The sequence below is a fragment of the Emys orbicularis genome, chromosome 2, assembly GCF_028017835.1.
Source record: "Emys orbicularis isolate rEmyOrb1 chromosome 2, rEmyOrb1.hap1, whole genome shotgun sequence".
NCBI classification, from domain to species: Eukaryota; Metazoa; Chordata; order Testudines; family Emydidae; genus Emys; species Emys orbicularis.
In genome coordinates, this window is record NC_088684.1 from 37,228,576 (window position 1) to 37,248,001 (window position 19,426).

The 19,426-nt window shown below is 45.2% G+C and overlaps 1 protein-coding gene across 1 annotated transcript; it reads left to right on the top strand.

Annotated features, from left to right (window-relative positions):
- Positions 1–545: 545 nt before the first annotated feature.
- Positions 546–6,707, top strand: KLF10 (KLF transcription factor 10). The gene is made up of 4 exons (XM_065399613.1): positions 546–656; positions 3,880–4,119; positions 4,237–5,143; positions 6,367–6,707. The coding sequence occupies exons 1-4, from the start codon at positions 621–623 to the stop codon at positions 6,624–6,626; spliced, it is 1,443 nt and encodes a 480-aa protein (XP_065255685.1). The 5' UTR covers positions 546–620; the 3' UTR covers positions 6,627–6,707.
- Positions 6,708–19,426: the final 12,719 nt, after the last annotated feature.

Consider the following 19,426-nt stretch of genomic DNA (forward strand, 5'->3'; position numbering starts at 1 on the left):
CACTTAGGTATAGCCATTTGGACTCCCACAGGATACCCCCCCCCTCCAAAAAATCCTGGACAAAGTACCCCCTACCCAGCCTGAGACCTCGAGGGAGTCGCAAGGACAAGTCCCGGCTAGTCGATGAGAAGGGAGATGCGGAGACATGATCTATGCCCTCCCCTCCCCCAGCGGTATGATCTCATTTGACAGGAAGTATCTTGCTGCCCCCTCCCCCGCTCGGGCGCGCCTCTCCCACATGGATCCGGAGAGAGAGACAGAGCGGAGACGTGACAGTGACTCAGCCCGCATCGGGACTTACCCAAGGGCTGCGCCGGGAACACACTGCCGGGGCTAGTGCACACGCAGAGCTGACACGCTCTCCATGCCGCTGGGCAGCCGCTGATCACGCGTGCCCCCGCTCGCCATTGGCCGCCGCCTCACACACCTTTGCAGCGGATTGGCCGCGGCCAGCTCCGGTCTCCCCCTACGCCGAGCTGGTGGAACCGCCAGCTGAATGGGCAGCTGCGAACAAAAAGAGGAAAATCAAGGCAGCGGCCAGAGAGCGCCTGGGGTGAAGGCTCTTGTCAACAGCTGCAGCATCAGAGCAGCTCCCAGCCACCGCGTCTCCCAGCCGGGCCATGCTGAATTTCGCATCTTCCCTCTACCAGCCAGCTGTAAGTGCGGCTCTTCCAGCTTCCTAGTCCTGGGGGGGCTGGTGCCCAGCGAGCCCTCCCCGCATCAGGTGCACCTGGAGAGAGGTGGATGCGGGGCACGAGAAGGGGCTCAGCCCAGGGAGGATGGAGGGGGAGAGATGTTGTCTGGGGTACGATGCCACCTTTCTGGGCGGGAGCCCCGAGAACAAGGGATTCCCTTTGGGGAGCTGCGGGAGGAGTAGCTGGGAATCCTGTGGTGGCAGAGGAGGAATCGATCTGGGGCTGAGGATACTGGGAGCTTGTGGGAATCTGGAGAGAGGATCGGGGTCTTGGGGGGGGGGGTTGTTGGGGAGCCTGCGGTGCGCTGCGGAGAGGAGATGGCAGAGAGGGACGCAGTCGGGGGCGGAGGGCTGGGGTAGGTTATTGGGGAGCCTGATCCGCAGAGAGGGAGACAGTCGGGGGGGGGGTTGGGATAGGTTATTGGGGAGTCTGATCTGCACAGAGGCAGTGGGGGGGGGGGGCTGGGGTAGGTTTTGGGGGAGCCTGACCTGCAGAGAGGGGGAGGGATTGGGGGAATGTTATTGGGGAACCTGTGGTGATCTGCAAAGAGGGAGGCAGTCGGGGGGTGGTATTGGGGAACCTGTGGTGATCTGCGGAGAGGGGATGGCAGAGAGGGAGGCAGTGGGGGGGGGGTTACTGGGGAGCGGGATGTCAGAGGGTGTCAGTCTGCGGGCGCTGGCGGGGAAAGGTTGTTGGGGGGTCCTGTGGTGAGTGGAGGGGGCACGTGGTGTGTACCGGGAGTTATGGGCGCACGCCGCTAGGATGAGGGTAGTTGGGGAGAAGCCCTGTCTGGAGGGCGGGGAGGTGGGTGGGGAGGGTTTGGTCGGGGGCGGACTGCAGTGGGGTTACGGTAAAAGACTGAGGGGGGCTGTGAGGGAAAGGGGCGGGTGAGTGGGGGCTGACCGCGGGCGACGCTGGGGGATTCCCTGGGGGGTGAGACAGGAGGAAGGCGGTGGGCGAGGCTCAGGGAGGGGGAGCGGAACGGGGAGGGATGAGGCTGGGACAAACCGGTGGGCGAGGCTGCGGGGGCTGGAGGTCAGCCAGGGGGTGGGCGAGACGAGACTGGCTGAAGGCGGCGGGAGAGGCTAGGCGGCGGCGGGCGAGGCTAGGCGGCGGCGGGCGGGGGAGTCCGTGGCCAGCTCCCGCCATGCAAGAGTCCCCGGGCAGGGCTTGTGCCTGTTGGGTGAATGGTTCTTGTGCAGCCTGGGGGCAGGGAGCGCCCTGTCTCCGTTCCCTTCAGAGCCCCCCCCGCGAGCAGCCGTGCCCCCTCCTAGGGCTCGCTTTGGTAACCCGAGCTGCGGCGCGGGAAAGCGTCGGGTGTGGTGGTGCTGAACCTCTCGGCCCCAACCCTTCGAGAGGAGGGACTGTTTCCGCCTTGTTCTCCTGGGAGCCGCGGGGGTGGACTGAGGCCGCCCTCCCGCATGTGTGGCTCTGGCCGGGCGGGAGCTGCGGGGAAGCATGCGGCTGGCTGGCTGTCAGCCTTGCCCACTGCTGCAGCAGGCGGGCTCCCTTCCTGCCTGGCGGCGGGCCCTGGCTCAGCCCCCGCCCGCTGGGGAGGGAGGCGGGGGAAGAGGGAGACCGCACGCAGCACAAGTAGGGGAAAGGTCGCCGAGCGGCAGTCCCCAGTTCACCACGTTTCGCGACTGCCTGGGACCAGCCGCTGATCACGCTTTGTTCACATGCCTCCGCCCCAACCTCGCCTCGGCCCTGTGCCAGCCATTCGGCTTCTGAGGCCCCTGACCTTGGCGACCAATGGGCGAGAGGCGGGGGCGGTACTGCGTGGTTTGAGTGCACGGATGGAGAGAGTGAGTCACAGAGGTTCACTGAGGTGAGCGTGGCTCAAACACATGATCCGTCTGCCTGCGAGGATCTCCGTGAGCCTCTGCTGCCTCCCTTGTGAGCCAGAGGCAGTTTTTTCCTGCGCTGCTTTTGCTCATTGATCATGTCTCTGTTAATATAGGCCAGTGCTCTATAGAACCAACGAGGACAACCTTTCCCTAGCTCTCTCAGGGTCCATCTTCTGAGTATTGCATGTTCCATATTTTCTTGTATTTATAAAATTCAAAAATCTGCAAAACATAGGCCTTTAATAAAGCATCTATAAAACCTTACTTGTCCTGTCCCTAAGAATAATCCAGAGGCTGGTTAAGAGCTTGATAAAATAGCTCCATCTTAATGCATGCTGAAGCTCCACTAGTTTGGGCCCTAGCAAGAGCACTTTAGGCACAGCTTTCTGAGGTGTAAATTGTCCACTGAAGACACTCACCAACCAGCTCAGGCACACAAACATCTGTTTGTGCATCAGCACTCTAAAATCAATGGCTTTTCAGCAATGGTGGCTGTTATATGATCATGCAGAGTCCAAAACATTCCCTACCCACCCTCCAGCTACACAAAATAGTGGTTACCTAACTTTTTTTAATATTCAAATGATATGAGTGTGTGTGCGTATATATACTCACACAGCATAAAACAACAGAAACACTTTCCATATTATCTGACAAACTTTATTAGGTCACAATTCAAGTCAGTCAAATTTTGTGCCTCAACCCTTTTCAGTTTATTCAAACAAAAAAATTAAGATTGTACCCTAACTAAAATCCTTGTAGGGTGGAATAAAGGAACAGCAAGTACAAAATAACTCAAAGTGAAGTTTAAGGAACATAGAATATCAGGGTTGGAAGGGACTTCAGGAGGTCATCTAGTCTAATCCCCTGCTTAAAGCAGGACCAATCTGGAGAGATTTTTGCCCCAGATCCCTAAATGGCCCCCTCAAGGATTGAACTCATAACCCTGGCTTTAACAGGCCACTGCCCAAACCACTGAGCTATCCCTGTCTGCTCTGCTCTGCTCTGCTTTGCTTTGCTTTCTTTCAGTCATTCAAAACTTGCAGTAAGGGACTAACTTACTGTTGCTTTTCAAAAACTAATTTCACTAGACAACTGTGCAGGCAGAATATTCATCAGATAGTCTGATTCCCTATATCATATTAACATTTTAATAAAGGTTATATAATAGGGGAAGAAACAGGAATGTAGAGTGTCTTTAAAAATATTGAATCCGCTCTGTGAAGTATGATATGTTTTATAGGTTGCATTTAATTTTTGTAATTTTTCTTTAAACAAGGAACTGTTAATTAGTTAATTTAACAGTAAACTGAAAAATATTCCTTTTTTCCCTTTAGGAGGAAGGAATAGAGATGATTACTGAAAAGCAAAACAATAATAGACGTTCCTGGAACAATACTGCTGAAAAGAGTGATTTTGAAGCCGTAGAAGCCCTTATGTCTATGAGCTGCAACTGGAAATCAGACTTCAAAAAATATGCCGAACTGAGACCTATAACACCAGCATCTGATATGTCAGAAGAAACTGATGATAACCTGCTACCTGGTGCAGCTGACTTTCATGCAATACCAGCATTTGTAAGCTTTATTCTATTATTGTACCCGCCTTATTAAAGTTTTTTAGATCACATTAACTGTGAGAAATAATCGTGCTGAATAGCTGTCTCATTACTTGCATCTTTTTTCCCCTTTTAGTGCTTGACTCCACCCTACAGCCCTTCTGATTTTGAGATGTCTCAAGTAATTCATCTGCCAGCAGCAGCGCCATCTGCTGTACAATGCAGATTATTCTCTGATATTTCAAAGCCTGTTCCTTCAGCAATTTTTAAAGAGACTGAAAAGTCTCCAGCATCCAGACCAATGAAAGCTCAAGCAACAAGTGTTATTCGCCATACAGCTGATGCTCAGCTTTGTAATCACAGAACATGTCCAGTGAGAGCAGCTAGTGTGTTGAAATATCAGGACAATACTTCAAGGGAAATAAATGTACAGAATAATGGAACTGCAAAACAAAATCCACCTTGTGCAATTGTGTCACCAAACAAAGCAACTTACAAAAGTGACAAACTGCCAGTTTTAGAAGAAAAAACAAGTACAGCACTAGCTGTCAGTCCATTGTCCCTGATCCAGACTTCAACCAGTAAACCTCAGCCTGTTCCTGGATCAGTACAGCAGTCATCGACGATAGTATCTTCACCTGCTGTGCAAGCAAGTGGTGTCTCACCTGTGCCAGTAATTTGCCAGATGGTTCCTCTGTCTACTAACAACTCTGTTGTGACAGCAATAGTGCCCAACACTCCTTCTAGCCAACAATCAACCCTTTGCCAGCCTATGGTGTTCATGGGAACTCAAGTTCCTAAAGGTGCCGTTATGTTTGTTGTGCCCCAGCCGGTTGTGCAGAACACAAAGGCTCCAATCATTAGTCCAAATGGCACTAGACTCTCTCCTATTGCTCCTGCTCCAGGTTTTACACCTTCTGCAGCAAAAATCACTCCACCAATTGACTCATCAAGAATAAGAAGCCACATTTGCAACTATCCAGGATGTGGAAAGACTTATTTCAAGAGCTCTCATTTGAAGGCCCATGTGAGAACACACACAGGTAAGTCATTAATCAGTGGATAGCAGGAATTTCAAAGAAAGCTTTTCATGTATATTTATGCTAATGTTTAATCAATGTTCTAGTGAGTTGTGATTTTGTTTGTGTTTGCTGCTTTCCAGAGGTGAAAGGCTAGTGCACTAATCCTTTGTACAGCTGGCTTCCTGATAATAGTGACCTTTCTAGTTACCTCAGTCAATGCTCTCTTAACATTATACATCTCTAAAGATTTTTTTTTGTCTTGACCGAACAGAATCTAGCATTGTGGGGCAGCCCCAGAGTGCTATTGCTTGCTTTTGCCAGTAGGTGTTAATACATGGCATAATCTTTGGTAGGATGCCTCAAAAAGGAGAGGTGACCAGCATTCTCACCTTCAACATTAACACCCCAGAGAGTCGTTCCTTCAGGTGTCCCCGCAGTTCTTAAAAAAAAAATATGGTAGTGAATCTAATCACACTAGCAAAGGATAAGGGGCTATGTATGTTTACACAGCTGTACTAGCACACTTCAGCCTTGTCATGTAACATCCCTCCTGTTTTTAGTACAGATAGCATTTTCAGCAGTGGGTGCTGGTCATGCAAAGCTGTCGTGGTTTTATAATTTATATAAATGAAGATAAGGATGAGAATAAAACTGTTTTGAAACATAAAGCACAAGCTGAACTCTGCTTTCCAGTGATGAAAGGCTAGTGCAGGGGTCGGCAACCTTTCAGAAGTGCTGTGCCGAGTCTTCATTTATTCACTCTAATTTAAGGTTTTGCGTGCCAGTAATACATTTAAATGTTTTTAGAAGGTCTCTTTCTATAAGTCTATAATATATAACTAAACTATTGTTGTATGCAAAGTAAATAAGGTTTTTAAAATGTTTAAGAAGCTTCATTTAAAATTAAATTAAAATGCAAAGCCCCCCCAGACCCGGGGGGGACCCGGGTAGTGTGAGTGCCACTGAAAATCAACACGCATGCTGCCTTAGGTACACGTGCCATAGGTTGCCTACCCCTGGTCTAGTGCAATGACCCTTTCTTTGTACAGCTGGCTACCTGGTGATGCTGATTCTTCGAATTAGCACAGTCAAAACCATCTTAATATTCTATGTCTCTGGGTTTGTTGGTTTGTTTTTGTGTCCTGATTGGCACAGTAGAAATTGGTTCTAAAAAAGTCAAACAAATATTACCAGTCAAAAGTAAAGTTGTTGCTAAATAAATGCTCATCTCTATTTTGTTTTAGGAGAAAAGCCTTTTAGCTGTAGTTGGAAAGGCTGTGACAGGAGATTTGCACGATCTGATGAACTGTCTCGGCATCGCAGAACGCATACCGGTGAGAAGAAGTTTGCTTGCCCAATGTGTGATCGGCGGTTCATGAGGAGTGACCATTTAACAAAGCATGCACGGCGGCATTTGTCAGCTAAGAAGCTACCAAACTGGCAAATGGAAGTGAGCAAGCTAAATGACATTGTTGTGCCACCTGCATCTACACCTGCACAATGAAAGAACTCCTGAAAAGTTACCGGAACTAACTGTTGTCACTATGGTATACCACCAGTGATGTATAAAAGCTCCTACTCCAGGTCTGTAGTTCTTCAGTGCCAGCTGTTGATGGCACTACAGCAGAGAGGCAAAGGCAGTCTGTGCTTGGTCACAGGAAATGCTACTGAGAGAACCAGCGACTAACAATGGAATGTCAGGTTTCTTTTCAACTTGGTGAAAAGAGAAAGAGCTTGAAGGTTTGAGAGCAGAGCAGCACAGGTAGCAAAGGGTTTTGAATTTATGCAGATTACTTGTATGTACTATAGAGTGGTCAGACATAAGTCATGCAGAGCTGTTGGCTGATGTTAATGCTTGAAACCAACCGAAATTACAGCTTTCAAAGATGTAATGAGTTTTCAGTAGAGCACAGACTAGAGAGAAATATCAATGTATGGTACAGACTTGTTGATCAGAAATGCATCTGTACGAGAGATGGGCATTGAGGCTCACCACCTCTTGATACAGTATTTAATGTATCAAGTATATCAGTCATGCCAGTTTTACATTACTGTCCAAATATGGAATAGATTGAGTGCTGCCATGTGGCTAGAGAGAGCCAAAAGTACCTAAATCCCCATTAATTTATTATAATATAGAAAGCTAATACTATTTTTGCTATTCCTCTTGAAAGCTCATGATTATTACAATAGGTTATATTTAGGCATCCTATGATGCTTCTGCTTTCAAGTTGCTTATGGTTTCCTTTATACCTTTCAAAATTCCATACCACTGCATTTTTCATAAACACTGAGACAGTATATTGTTGTTGTTTTTTGTTTGGTTGGTTTTTTTGTTTGTTTGTTTGGTTTTAAATGTAACTATAAGAATAATAAATTACATGGGTTTACTAAGAAGGCAAGAACAAATATGTTATACTAGGCTACTTGATGTGGAGGTCACTTTTGAAGATGATTTCTATTAGAAATGGAATAATGGTCTTTATGTAATAAGGATATAATCTATACTGTATTAAATTAGAACATTAGGAGTTATTTGTAAAGTAAACATAAGGCAGTAAAGACACCAGCCTTGAATTAATAGTGTAGATTTTGTGACAAATAATGCATCAACTTTCACTAACCATATTTCTATTGTATCTTACTATGTTTAGTACACAAATATAGACAACTAAACAGTTGGATAATAATGTGCTAGATAATCTTTTATGACTACTTTAAAATTTTGCACAATACTTCTTATGTCGTACTTTATACCTTGTTTACAATAAAGAACAATTTTAATACAGACCTCCGTGTGATGCATGTTGATTGGGTTATTTGCTTACAAAGCACAGCCAGTGCAACAATGCCCATCAGCATTAGTCTTGATTAGTGATAGGCGAGATGTTGCCCTCTTATTTATAAACCTTGTAAAACTAACTTGAATTGAATGTACAGTTAAGCATACACTACTTCTAGAAGCCTTCTTTTGTGCCCTCTTTTTCCAAGACACTCTTATTCCAGAATAAGTGTCTATGTAGGGAGTTATACCGGTATGACTATAGCAGTAAAATTGTATTTCTGTTTGTAAATTTCCCTGCGTAGACCAGCTCTGAGAGTGCATCAACCAAAATCTGGCTCATATAAGTCAGGTACAAAGGCCTGGATGCACAAAAGGAGGTAGGTGCCTAAGTCCCTGTTTCAGGTACTAAAGTCCCAGTTTCTGGGCCACTGTGATGCACAAAACTCCCTCTGAACCCTGTAAGTATTTAAATTCACTCAGCGCCTAAGTTTTTTCCGTATAAATTCCATAGGCACTTACGTTTCTGCCTCTCAATGTGTGTATTGGTTTCACCCTCTAGGCCTCCAGATACCTATCTCTTACCTAAGCCCCAGAACTATTCACAAACTGGGGTAAGATAGGCATTTGGCCCCCTAAGTCATGTGTGGAGCCCAATCTAGTAGGATCCAGTTCCCCAGCTCCAATGACTCTTTATTTATCCACAGTGCAACAGCTTTAAGAGGAGAGAGTGAGGGAGTTCCATATCAGCATATCCCATAGCCCAGTGGTTAGAGTGCTCATCTGAGAGGTGACAGGTCCCATTTCAAAACCCTTCTCCCTGTCAAGGAGAGAGGGACTTGAACTGGGGTTCTCCCACATCCCAGCTGAATACCCTAACCACTGGGCTAAAAGTTAAGAGGTCCTTCCCTGCCCTTGGCTTTTTGCTAAAAGAGCATAAGCACCTGGCTCCAGGAGAGGGTTCACAGTTGAAAAATCTCTAGCAGAGATAAGCAACTATCACTATAGAGGGGCAGGGCTTAGCACACACCTTTCTGGACAGTTTAGGTGGCTTCCTGCCTAGCATACTGTCTTTTGTGAATTGCAGTCAAAAGTGCCAATGCGCTTAACTCAGGCTTTGTGAATCAGTGTTTTCTTACATGTCTAAAAGTTAGGCACAATGATGTTCAGCATCTCAGCACTTAACTCTTTTGTGCACCCAGCCAACAGTTCTTTGCTTTAAGACAAACTAAAGTCTTAACTGGGAATTTTACAGAAAGAGAAAATTAAACACACACCAAGATGAACATCACAGAAAGCAACTCTAGACCGGCAATCAGCATAAAGGTACAGTTGCTAAGTGGCTGTAAGTCTCAAGGGACTAGGGTTGATGGTAATCTGCATGGTAAGGGCCGGGGGGGGGGGGAAGTCTTGCATCAATTTAGCCTTTCCTATGAATTTGGCCCTCACTAGCTCCTATTTTCCTTTTGTCCGGAGATAAAAGCATAAGAACAGCCATTCTGGGTCAGACCTATGGTCCATCTAGCCCAGTATCCTGTCATCTGACAGTGGCCAGTGCCAGGTGCCCCAGAAGGAATGAACAGAACAGGTAATCATCAAGTGATCCATCCCGTCGCCAATTCCAGCTTCTGGCAAACAAACTAGGGCCACTTCAGAGCATGGTTTTGCAGCCCTACCTCTCCTGGCTAATAGTCATTGATGGACTATCCTCCATGAACTTATCTAGTTCTTTTTTTGACCACCGTTACAGTCTTGGCCTTCACAACATCCTCTGGCAAAGAGTTCTACAGGTTGACTGCGCTGTGTGAAGAAATACTTCCTTTTGTTTGTTTTAAACTTGCTGCCTATTAATTTCATTTGATAACCCCTAGTTCTTGTGTTATGAGAAGCAGTAAATAACATATTTTTATTTACTTTCTCCACACCAGTCATGATTTTATAGACCTCTATCAGATCCCCCCTTAGTTGTCTCTTTTCCAAGCTGAAAAGTCCCGGTTTTATTCATCTCTCTTCATATGGAAGCTGTTCCATACCCCATATCATCTTTGTTGCCCTTTTCTGTACCTTTTCCAATTCCAATATATCTGGCCCTCATAGAAGACTGCTACTTCCTTGGTTGGTCAAAGAACAATGTCTCTATTTCTAGAAAATTATGGGCTATAGATGATATTATGGGATGGACAACATTGCATCATGGGAAGTTGACCCCTTGCTCCTAATCACCCCTTTGTGACTCATTTCCGCTCCACCATGCATTGTCAAAACTACCCAAAAGACTGAACAGTGGCAGGTTGCACAGTGGTATACCTACCCATGGTGCACCAACACAAGCACTTCTGGTGAGTACGTGCAGCGCTGATGCAAGGAGTCAGGTATGCCTGCACAAAAGCAATATGCTAACTGTGGTGGCCGTATGCCAACGTAATTGCTTCAGCAAAACTTTGTAGTGTAGACATGGCCTAAGAAATTCTTGTTAAAATTTCCTGCTAAAACTTCTGCCAATGGTGGAGCGGCAACAGTGATAGCAAGGGTAAGTGAGCTTGTGTGGATAAGGTGCTAGAAGCCTCTAATATTTCAAGTACTATGTTGTGTAAACTTGCTGTGAACAAGATTAGGCACCTGGTGTGTGTGTATGTGGGGAGTCTCATTTGGTTGCAGACTGGTCAGGATGGCATGGCCAAAGGCCTAGGTCTTTCACCTCGTCTTCTCTGGATGGCTTGGACAAGGGGCATGGACAAAGGAGGACAGGGGCATGTAGTGTCTGGTGTTGCTAATGTCTCGAGAGAGACACATTTAATTTTCATGATGTTAATTTTTATAGGGGTCAGTATCCCATTCACTTCACCTCAGGGGCCACCGTTGTATCTTCAAAGGCTAGTTAGATGGTCCCTGCATGCTAGATATGATTGTTGTGCCCCAAGCCTTTGGCACATGGGCGTCAGGTTTGTATAATTTTTGGTGATGCCCAGAACGGGTCCAAGCAGAGCCGTCCCATCCATAGGACAGACTAGGGTAACCACCCCAGGCCCTGTGTTTTGGGGGCCTCACGCTTCAGGGGGACGTGGGGTCCAGGGCGGGCTGGGAGGTTAGCGTGGGGCCTGGTGCCAGCAGCAGCCAGCAACCTGGCCCCAGCCTGCCCCGCTCCATTCCGCACCACTGGATCCCGGTGTTGCTCGGGGGAGGAGGCAGAAGCTGGAAAGAGGCGGGGTGAGGGTTTGGGGGAAGGGGTGGCGTGGGGGCGGGAGCAGAGCAGGGGCGGGAAAAGGTGGGGCGGGCTGGGGTCAGGTCACTCGCTGCTGCCGGTGCCAGGCCCCCTACTAACCTCCCAGGCCGCCCTGGACCCCACTTCCCCCTGAAGCGCGGGGCCCCCGAAAGCACGGGGAGGTTGCCCTGGTCCATCTTATGGATGGGACAGCTCAACAACATAAGCCCAAACATTGGTGGAGTCGGGCCCACGTTCCTGAATATTGGTGGAGCACAGGCACCACAGTCCATATAATTCGCCTCCTATGCTTTGACAGTCTCTAGGTCTTCAGTCATAATGGAAAATTTCAGTCTTGCAAGATCCACTGTGGCGACCAAAGACTGGGGCTCTTCCAAGAATACCAAAACCAGGACACGTGTGGGGCTCCTGCTGGAGAGATTGGCAACAGGCTTCTACTCCGGGTGATGGACTTGGGGCCCACACTTCATTTATTTAAAAATAATTAGCAACTTGTCAGCCATTCTCACTCATATTAACTCATGACTGTTACTAGGCAAGAAATTAAGGAAATGTCTCTGAGAGCCCCACCTCGATGCAAGTCCATAGCTTATCTCAGCACCCTCTAACGTAAAGACGGAAAACTGCTTTAACATTTCTATCAAACTAATTTTATTTAGAGTAGAACAGTTAAGTAATCCCAGACCCACTTGAGTATGGGCCAACGTACTTTACAACATACACACTGTGTCCCTTCCCTGGAGGCTTCAGTCTATGTAGATAAAATAAAGAGTAGGAGAAAAGAGTATTATTTTCCCATTTTACAGATGGCTCACTGGTAATTTTTGAGACTGGAGCACTATTTGCTGGAACAATAGGTGCTATACAAATAAATTAAAATCCCTTTATTTCATATGAGGAGACAGTGGGGTTAAGCAATTTGTCCCAAGCCACACAGCTAAGATTAGAACATGGCACTTCCTGTATGACAGTCGAGACCACTGGACCCTGATCCTCTTGAGGTTGTTGCTGCTGGAGTTTACAGTTAAACTGTGTTATTTCAAACCTCCCTTAACCAACCAGATCTATCGTCTTGGCAGAAACTAGCATTCCTTCTGGCTGCCAGGCTGGATGCCACAATGCAGACGTGGCATCAGCCTGTAGAGCTGATTGGAGGATTTGGTCTTAGACATATACAAAATATGAAGAAACATAGGGTTCCTCTCTTACCTTGCCATTTGTGCTGTAAATAAGCTACTTACTGGCTGCTTTGCCAGGAAATTTGCACCACTTAGCAGAGTCTCACAAGTCCTCAGAAAAGTGAAAACAATTACGCAAGGCAGGATAAATGATGAATGCAGAAGTCAATTAAAAGCCCACCATTCCTGCTATTCTCCACCGCAACCCTGAGTTTACCTCAGGGGGAAGTGAGAGCATGTGTGTGTGGCCGGGGTCAAATGAGGTCAGGCAGCCGGTACTCAAATGCCACAAAACATTTTGCTGAAAAATGTCTTGCTCTTTAATAGACTATATGATTTTTTTCTAGAGGATATTTTGATCTGGAATTTTGTTTTGTTTTCATTAAAGGAAATCTTAAAATGTTTAAGCAGCGAATCATCAGGACAGCAAGAATGTAGCCCACCTTCATACCTCCCATTTTCTCTATTTGCAGTAACTACATACTGTAATGGTTGGTGCCCTACCTATAAAGAGGTTAGATTTGCTAGAAAACCTGATATTTCATGAAATGGCACTGGTAATAAAAGTATCAAAGTAAAAGTCCAGAAGCCTGTTTTGATGCTGTGTCTAGCTTTACTTGTGTCTTGCTGTGAAAGACATGCTAATTTCCTTGCAGAAAGAATTCTGGTGCATGTACTTTTTTCATCCATTTTGAAGGCTTCAGTACTTTGCTGATAGGTATCACATTATTAGTTCCACAGTGATTATGCAAATAAGTTGAGTTAGAATTAGCTAGAGACTGACTAGTATGCTGCTTGCTCTCACTAACACGTCACGAGGGGCAGTGGAGTTATTCCTTAAAATTCCTTAAATGTGGCTTTCCTCATCCGAAAGTTCTGCAGCCACTGCTCGTCATCCCAGACGTGCATGATGATGTGATCCCACCACTCAGTGCTTGTTTCCCAAGCCTAAAAGCAGCATTCCACTGTGGTCAGCATCTCCATGAATGCCACAAGCAATCTTGTGTTGTAGCTACTATGAGTGGCAAAATCAATGTCGAACTCCTCTTGCCTTTATAGTTTAAATAATAACTCCACTTCCACTCATGACATGTTAGTGAGAGTAAGCAGCATATTGGTCAACAGTCCGGGATCCATTCCTGCAGTCCGAAGAGGCAAAGTGCGCACTACACAAACTGTTGAAAGATGGCCCCAAATGTGGACAGAAGCACAGGGATTTCTGGGATGCAAAGCAATGCACCACTGGGCATTGGGACAGGATGCAGGATGTCCCGCGACCCCCTCTGCCTTCCCACAACTCTTAGCGGCAGAAGAGGAAGAGATGCTCTGTGGGATAGCTGCCCAGAGTGCACCGCTCCGAATACTGCTGTAAGTGCCGCAAGTGTGAACATGCTATTGCGCAGGCAGCTGACAGTGTGAATACAAACAGCGGTTTCCCTTCAGTGCTCTTTGAGCAGCGCTGTAACTGCCAGCACTGTAACTCTGCCAGTGTAGACATACCCTAAGATAAAGTTAGCCTTGATAGTTAGGAGTCATAGTATCTCATTACTGTGGATTTGTAATATGTTTGATTGGCATGAACAGGATATAAACAAACCATTTATTTCATTACATTTTGTTCTTGCTATATTTAGCCTGCTAAAATAAAAGGATTAATTGAATGAGTGCTTAATTAATTTCACAAAGTTTTAGTAAATCTGCCCATGCACAAGATTTTAAAAAGAAACTTCAAAACGTGTCAAGTAATTACGTTAGCTGCTTAACTTTGTTGCCATTCAGGAGGATTTCATCTGTGTTTTTTATATCATCAGCCAGTATATATCAATCCTGCTTTTTTTTTCTGATTGCCAGTGACTTGTGTTGTGTCTGACAATTTCTTTCCTGTATGCAGTGTTGTTGTAGTTGTGTCAGTCCCAGAATATTAGAGAGACAAGGTGGGTGAGGTAGTATCTTTTATTCAGCCAACTTCTGGTTGGTGTGAGAGACAAGCTTTCGAGCTTACACAGAGCTCTTCTTCAGGTCTGGGAAACTTACTCAGAGTGTCGCAGCTAAATAGAAGGTGGAACAGATTTTTTTGCATAAATTATTAACATGTATTTCAAGGGACCATTCAAGGTGAAGTGGTCCATTAATGGAACCCTACAGACAACTACATACAAGAAATCCATGGATCACCACACCTACCTTCATTGAGCCAGTAACCACCCCAAACACGCCCATAAATCTGTTATCTACAGCCAGGCACTCAGATACCGCAGAACAGGCTCTGAGGAGCAAGACTGGGATACACATCTCAACACACACAAAACCGCTTTCACCAAATTAGGACACTGCACCAGAGAAATAGATCATGAAGTAGAATGGGCCACACAAATACCCTGAGAGAACCTACTTCAATACAAAAATACCCCCCCGCACTGCACACCCCTAGTTGTCACCTAGCATCCCGCACTGGAACCCATAACAGGTATCATCAACTAACTACAACCATGCTCAATGGGGAACCCATCCTGAAAGAAATCTTTTCTGAACGTCCTCTTCTGGCCTTCAAACAACCCCCACAACCCCTCCAAACTCATCATCAGAAGCAAGTGTAACCTTTGGGTGGGCTAGAGTTTACTTCATTGCCCTTCTCAGTGCTTAAAAACCCCCAACTCCCATAGAAAAGCACCTGGAGACCCTGAATTTGGTCTCTAAGGATTTTCAGCAAGGATTGCTCAGGGTCAACCTCCCCACATTCAAGGGCCCAAAAAGGAATTAATTCTTGAGTGCCAACTTTACGAAATCATATGATAAAAAAACAATAAAATAATAATAATAATTAATAATAAATAATTAATTAATAATTAATAAAAACTACACCTTAATTTCTATAACATAACATGGCTACTTTATCATCCAAATACATTATCTTCACATTTATACATAAACAAATAAAGAAAAACAAACTAAATCTAAACAGGTCAGTCCCCATAGAAACACACTGAGGAGAAACTCAGAGAGTTCCCAAAAGCTTAGGCTGAGTTCACCTAAGCCTCAGTCAGTGATGCTGGAACATTTTTAATAGTGGGGGTGCTGAAAGCCAGTCCCCTTACTCCTATCCACCCCCACCCCCCAGAGCTGAGGCCGGGCACGCGGGGCCGGCAACCGGGACTCTGGGCGCGCGGGGCGGCAGCCGGAACGCCAGGCGCGGGGCTGGCAGCTGGGACTCCCCGCACCTCTAGTTCCTGCGCCTATGGTCTCAGAGACTTTGATCACCAAAATCTATACAGTCTGCTGAGTCAAAAGCTACTAGGCCTAACAACTGACAGGGGAGGGAGAATAACAGGAATACTGTGCTTGTTAAGACCTGTGTGCCCAGGCCCATGTAGTCTGTCCAAGGGCATGAGAGGGAAATGTATTCCCCTTTATGCACCTGTGTGAGTACATAGTCCAACTCACAGTCTAGCCATTGATTAAGTTAATACATACTGGTGTATACTGTGCCACTTTAAAACCTTAAGCACTGATGCTAAATGTAAGTTAAGCACAGCATTTGGAGCCACAGAACTTTATCTTAATTTCACTTGAAAGTCAACTGATGTTTTGCCATTTGCTTCAGTGGGGAAAGGATGAAGCCCATAATCTTATTCTTTGGGTTTTTAACCATTGCCCTTTTTAAAAAGTTTTGTCTCAAGTTCTGATTCTTTTTTCCCTCTCCTCCTGCCCAATAAATGAGTCGTTAAACCCTCTAGATCAATCTAACGTTTTAATAAATAGTTCTAACTGTTGTATAAGCTCAGCTCAGGAGGAAAATGGAATGCTGCCTTATACTCGATTGTATTTGACAGTATTCACAAAAACACTAATATTTACTATGGCAACAATAATACAAGGATACACATACACTGAACATAATCTCATTTTTAAAGAAAAAGACACAAATATACAATATCAACTGCTTTTGTGAACAGCTTTTTTCACCACAGATGAGACATTAAAAATCTCATGGTGTTTCTCAGAAAAGTGGAGGTGATAGCAACATTGTCCTGCAAATTCCAACTTGGATGATTACACTCGTTCCCTAAATTCTCCCTTTTGTTCAACAGAATAAGTTATTCTCTCGGTCTTCAGATATGTTGGGAAGTGTTGCTAGAATAGAATGGTTGCTGCATCTCACCTTTCAAAGTGTTTATATTTCATTGGCAGGAAAAGTTATCTGCATATACCATATTGTACAGTGTCTTGTTATTTGTGAGGAGTGTTGCTAAATCAGTCAATCAACACTTTATCAAATAGAATGTTGATAACAATTGAAAACTCAGTTACAATAATTAATTTACACAAGTTCAGCAAGAGGCACATATGGTATATAAACAATATTGTTAATAGCTTCTGGTTTTTAGTTGTTGAGGATTGAGACATCAGGAAAAAAGGTTGGAACAGTTTTGTGGGTGGATGGAAAAGAGGGAGGTTACAGACAAGGGTTGTGGTCAGGAGATATAGAAAGGGAGAATAAAGTACTTTGGGGTTTAACAGAAGGTTTGCACAACTGTGGTGTGTGGATGGGACATTTGGGGGCAATCCAAGAGTTTAGGCAGTTGGAAATGGGATATAAGAGGAGTGGAGTGCATTAAGTGCTTGTCAGTGGGAACTGGAGTAGTTTTAGGAAGCTGGGGGTGGTCGGGCTGCTTCTCATGAGAGGGAACTTGATGGGAAAGAGGGCACTTGGGACAGGAGTCAGAGTTACAGAGGCAAAGCAGGAAGGTTGGAAGGGAGTGAGAGGGAATCTCAATGGGTAGTTAGGGTTTGGGACAGGTTTAAGTGGGAAGTTTGCTGGGGTGTTTGCCAGTGGGGAGGAATCAAAGAAGGTTTGGGGAAACTGGAGAAGGGTGCTTGATGTTGGTGGGGCATGTCAGAGTGAGTTTTGACAGCTGGGAAGAGGTGCATGAGCAGCCATCACTTGCTTGTCAATGTGGATTGGGGAGAATCATTGTAGCTGAGACAGTACGGGGAGTCAGGATACTTGTAAGTGGGTAGAAACTGGGGAGTGTTTGAACAGCTGCAATGGAGTATTGGGGTTTTCTGGGCTGGCTACAAGGGGAAGGAAGGGGTCCCACACACCACTGTAAAGAGCCCCGTGCACCCTCCCCACCCCTTGTGCATTGATGACTATCACAGGATAGTTGGCCCTTTAAAGCGAGTCATTCTCAGCCTTGTCTGTTCAGTAGTGGTGTGACAGAATGTACCCCTGGGTCCTCACCCTACACACCATTGTAATAATCTTTGTACAAAGTGTATCATTTGAATCCTCATAATTTGCTGGTCAATATTGTCCGGATAAAATATCATGTGTGGGGCAACATTGTATGTGAAGTTATAAGCTTCCACTCTATGGTGTTATTAACACATGATCCAAACAGAAGTTGGCAATCAGGTCTGTCTCAAACAAAGGAATGTGTGCTCTGCTTAATTTGCATCTAATCAATAAACAGAGTCATCAAGCAGGAAGGGGAGACAAAATAAGCTCAAACAAGTGAGTAAAAAGTAGCAGGGAACATCCTTCCACATAGACTTGTGTCTCCTAGTACCCAGCAGGAAGTATTTTTCAAAAGGAGGACTGAAACTATAAAAAGGACGGGAGAACACCCAAGACACCCCCTTTCTCCCTGCCCATTGATTCTCTGGACCTGAAACAATAGAAGAAGCCTTCATTGATTTCTGGGGAAGGGATCCTGACCTAGAGGTTTTGGTCAGTAAGACCACCGAAAGCAGAAACTTTGCTTGAATCTGATACAGTTTGTTAAGTTAAGCACCAATAACTTTTTAACTTTATTTTCTTGTAACTATTTCTCACTTTTATGCATCATTACATGTACTCACTTAAAATCTCTTTGTAGTTAAACTTATTTTATTGTTTCATCTAATCCAGGGTGTTTAAATTGAAGTATTTGGGAATCTCCATTTGGGGTGGCAAGTTGTGTGCATATTATTTTATTACAGAAATAATGGACTTTATATACACTTGTATTGTCCAGGAAAGGGCTGGGCAGTACAGAATATACATATCTGGAGGAAAATCTGAGACTGGGGGTGTGTTGGGGTCACCCTGCAGTACAACCCAGGCTGGTAAGAGACAGAGCTGGGAGTGACTTACATGCTGGAGGCTGTTTGTGAACAGCCTAGGCTAGAGGCTACAGCAGCAAAGCAGTGTAAAGGGCATCCCAAGATAGAGGATGACACAGCTATTAATTAGTCTGCCTTGTACCCTGGTATGTCACAAACACTTAGCCCCCCAGCTGATCCTGATTGGGTGTCTGTGTCAATCAGGATCCAGACAACCCAAGAGCAGAACAGGGGGTCTGAAACCCAAAGAGTAAGCAGCTGACTCAACTGATTGTATACAATGTTCTTGTACTATGAAAGTGTATCAAGTAAGGGCTTTTGTGAAAGTTTGTAATGGTCTGAACATTATGGTCATGAGATATGTACACAGACTGTGGTTATGAATGATGTGTTTGTGTACATAGAATAGTATGTTCATAACTGGTATTATAATTTCAAGTGCACTTCACTGCATGGAGAGAGGAACTCCCAAGCCAGTTGTTTATATGAGACTAACGTCAAATACCTATCCATTGTTCAGCCAGAAAGAGATAATGGTGGACCACTAGAATTAATGGGGAAAACACTGAATCAACTTGAAACTGAAAAGAAAACCCCTGTCTTGAAAAATTAAGAGGAAAGAATTTCCCCCACCACGAATCACTATAGTCTGAGAGAAAGAAAAAAAAATGCAAACCCTTAGAAGAGAAGGGGTTCAAAGTGAAGGACATCCAGAAACTGAGAGGCAGTATCTAGGCAGGGTGCTGTCTGTGAAATGCTGAAGCCCCTCTGTGATGGGGGTATGTGGAGAAACTCTTCAGAGGCAATAGGTAACATATTAGAAAAGGGAATTTAGCTAATATAGAAGTGTAAAGCCTGAAATTTTGTCTTCATGTTTATTTTCTGTGTAACTTACTATTTCATCTCTGAATCTGATTTTTCTATTAACTAAACCTTTTGTTTATTATTACCCCAGGCACGTCACTATAGTGCAAACTGTGTGAAGTGTGCATGTGCCCAAGTGAACTGATAACTGG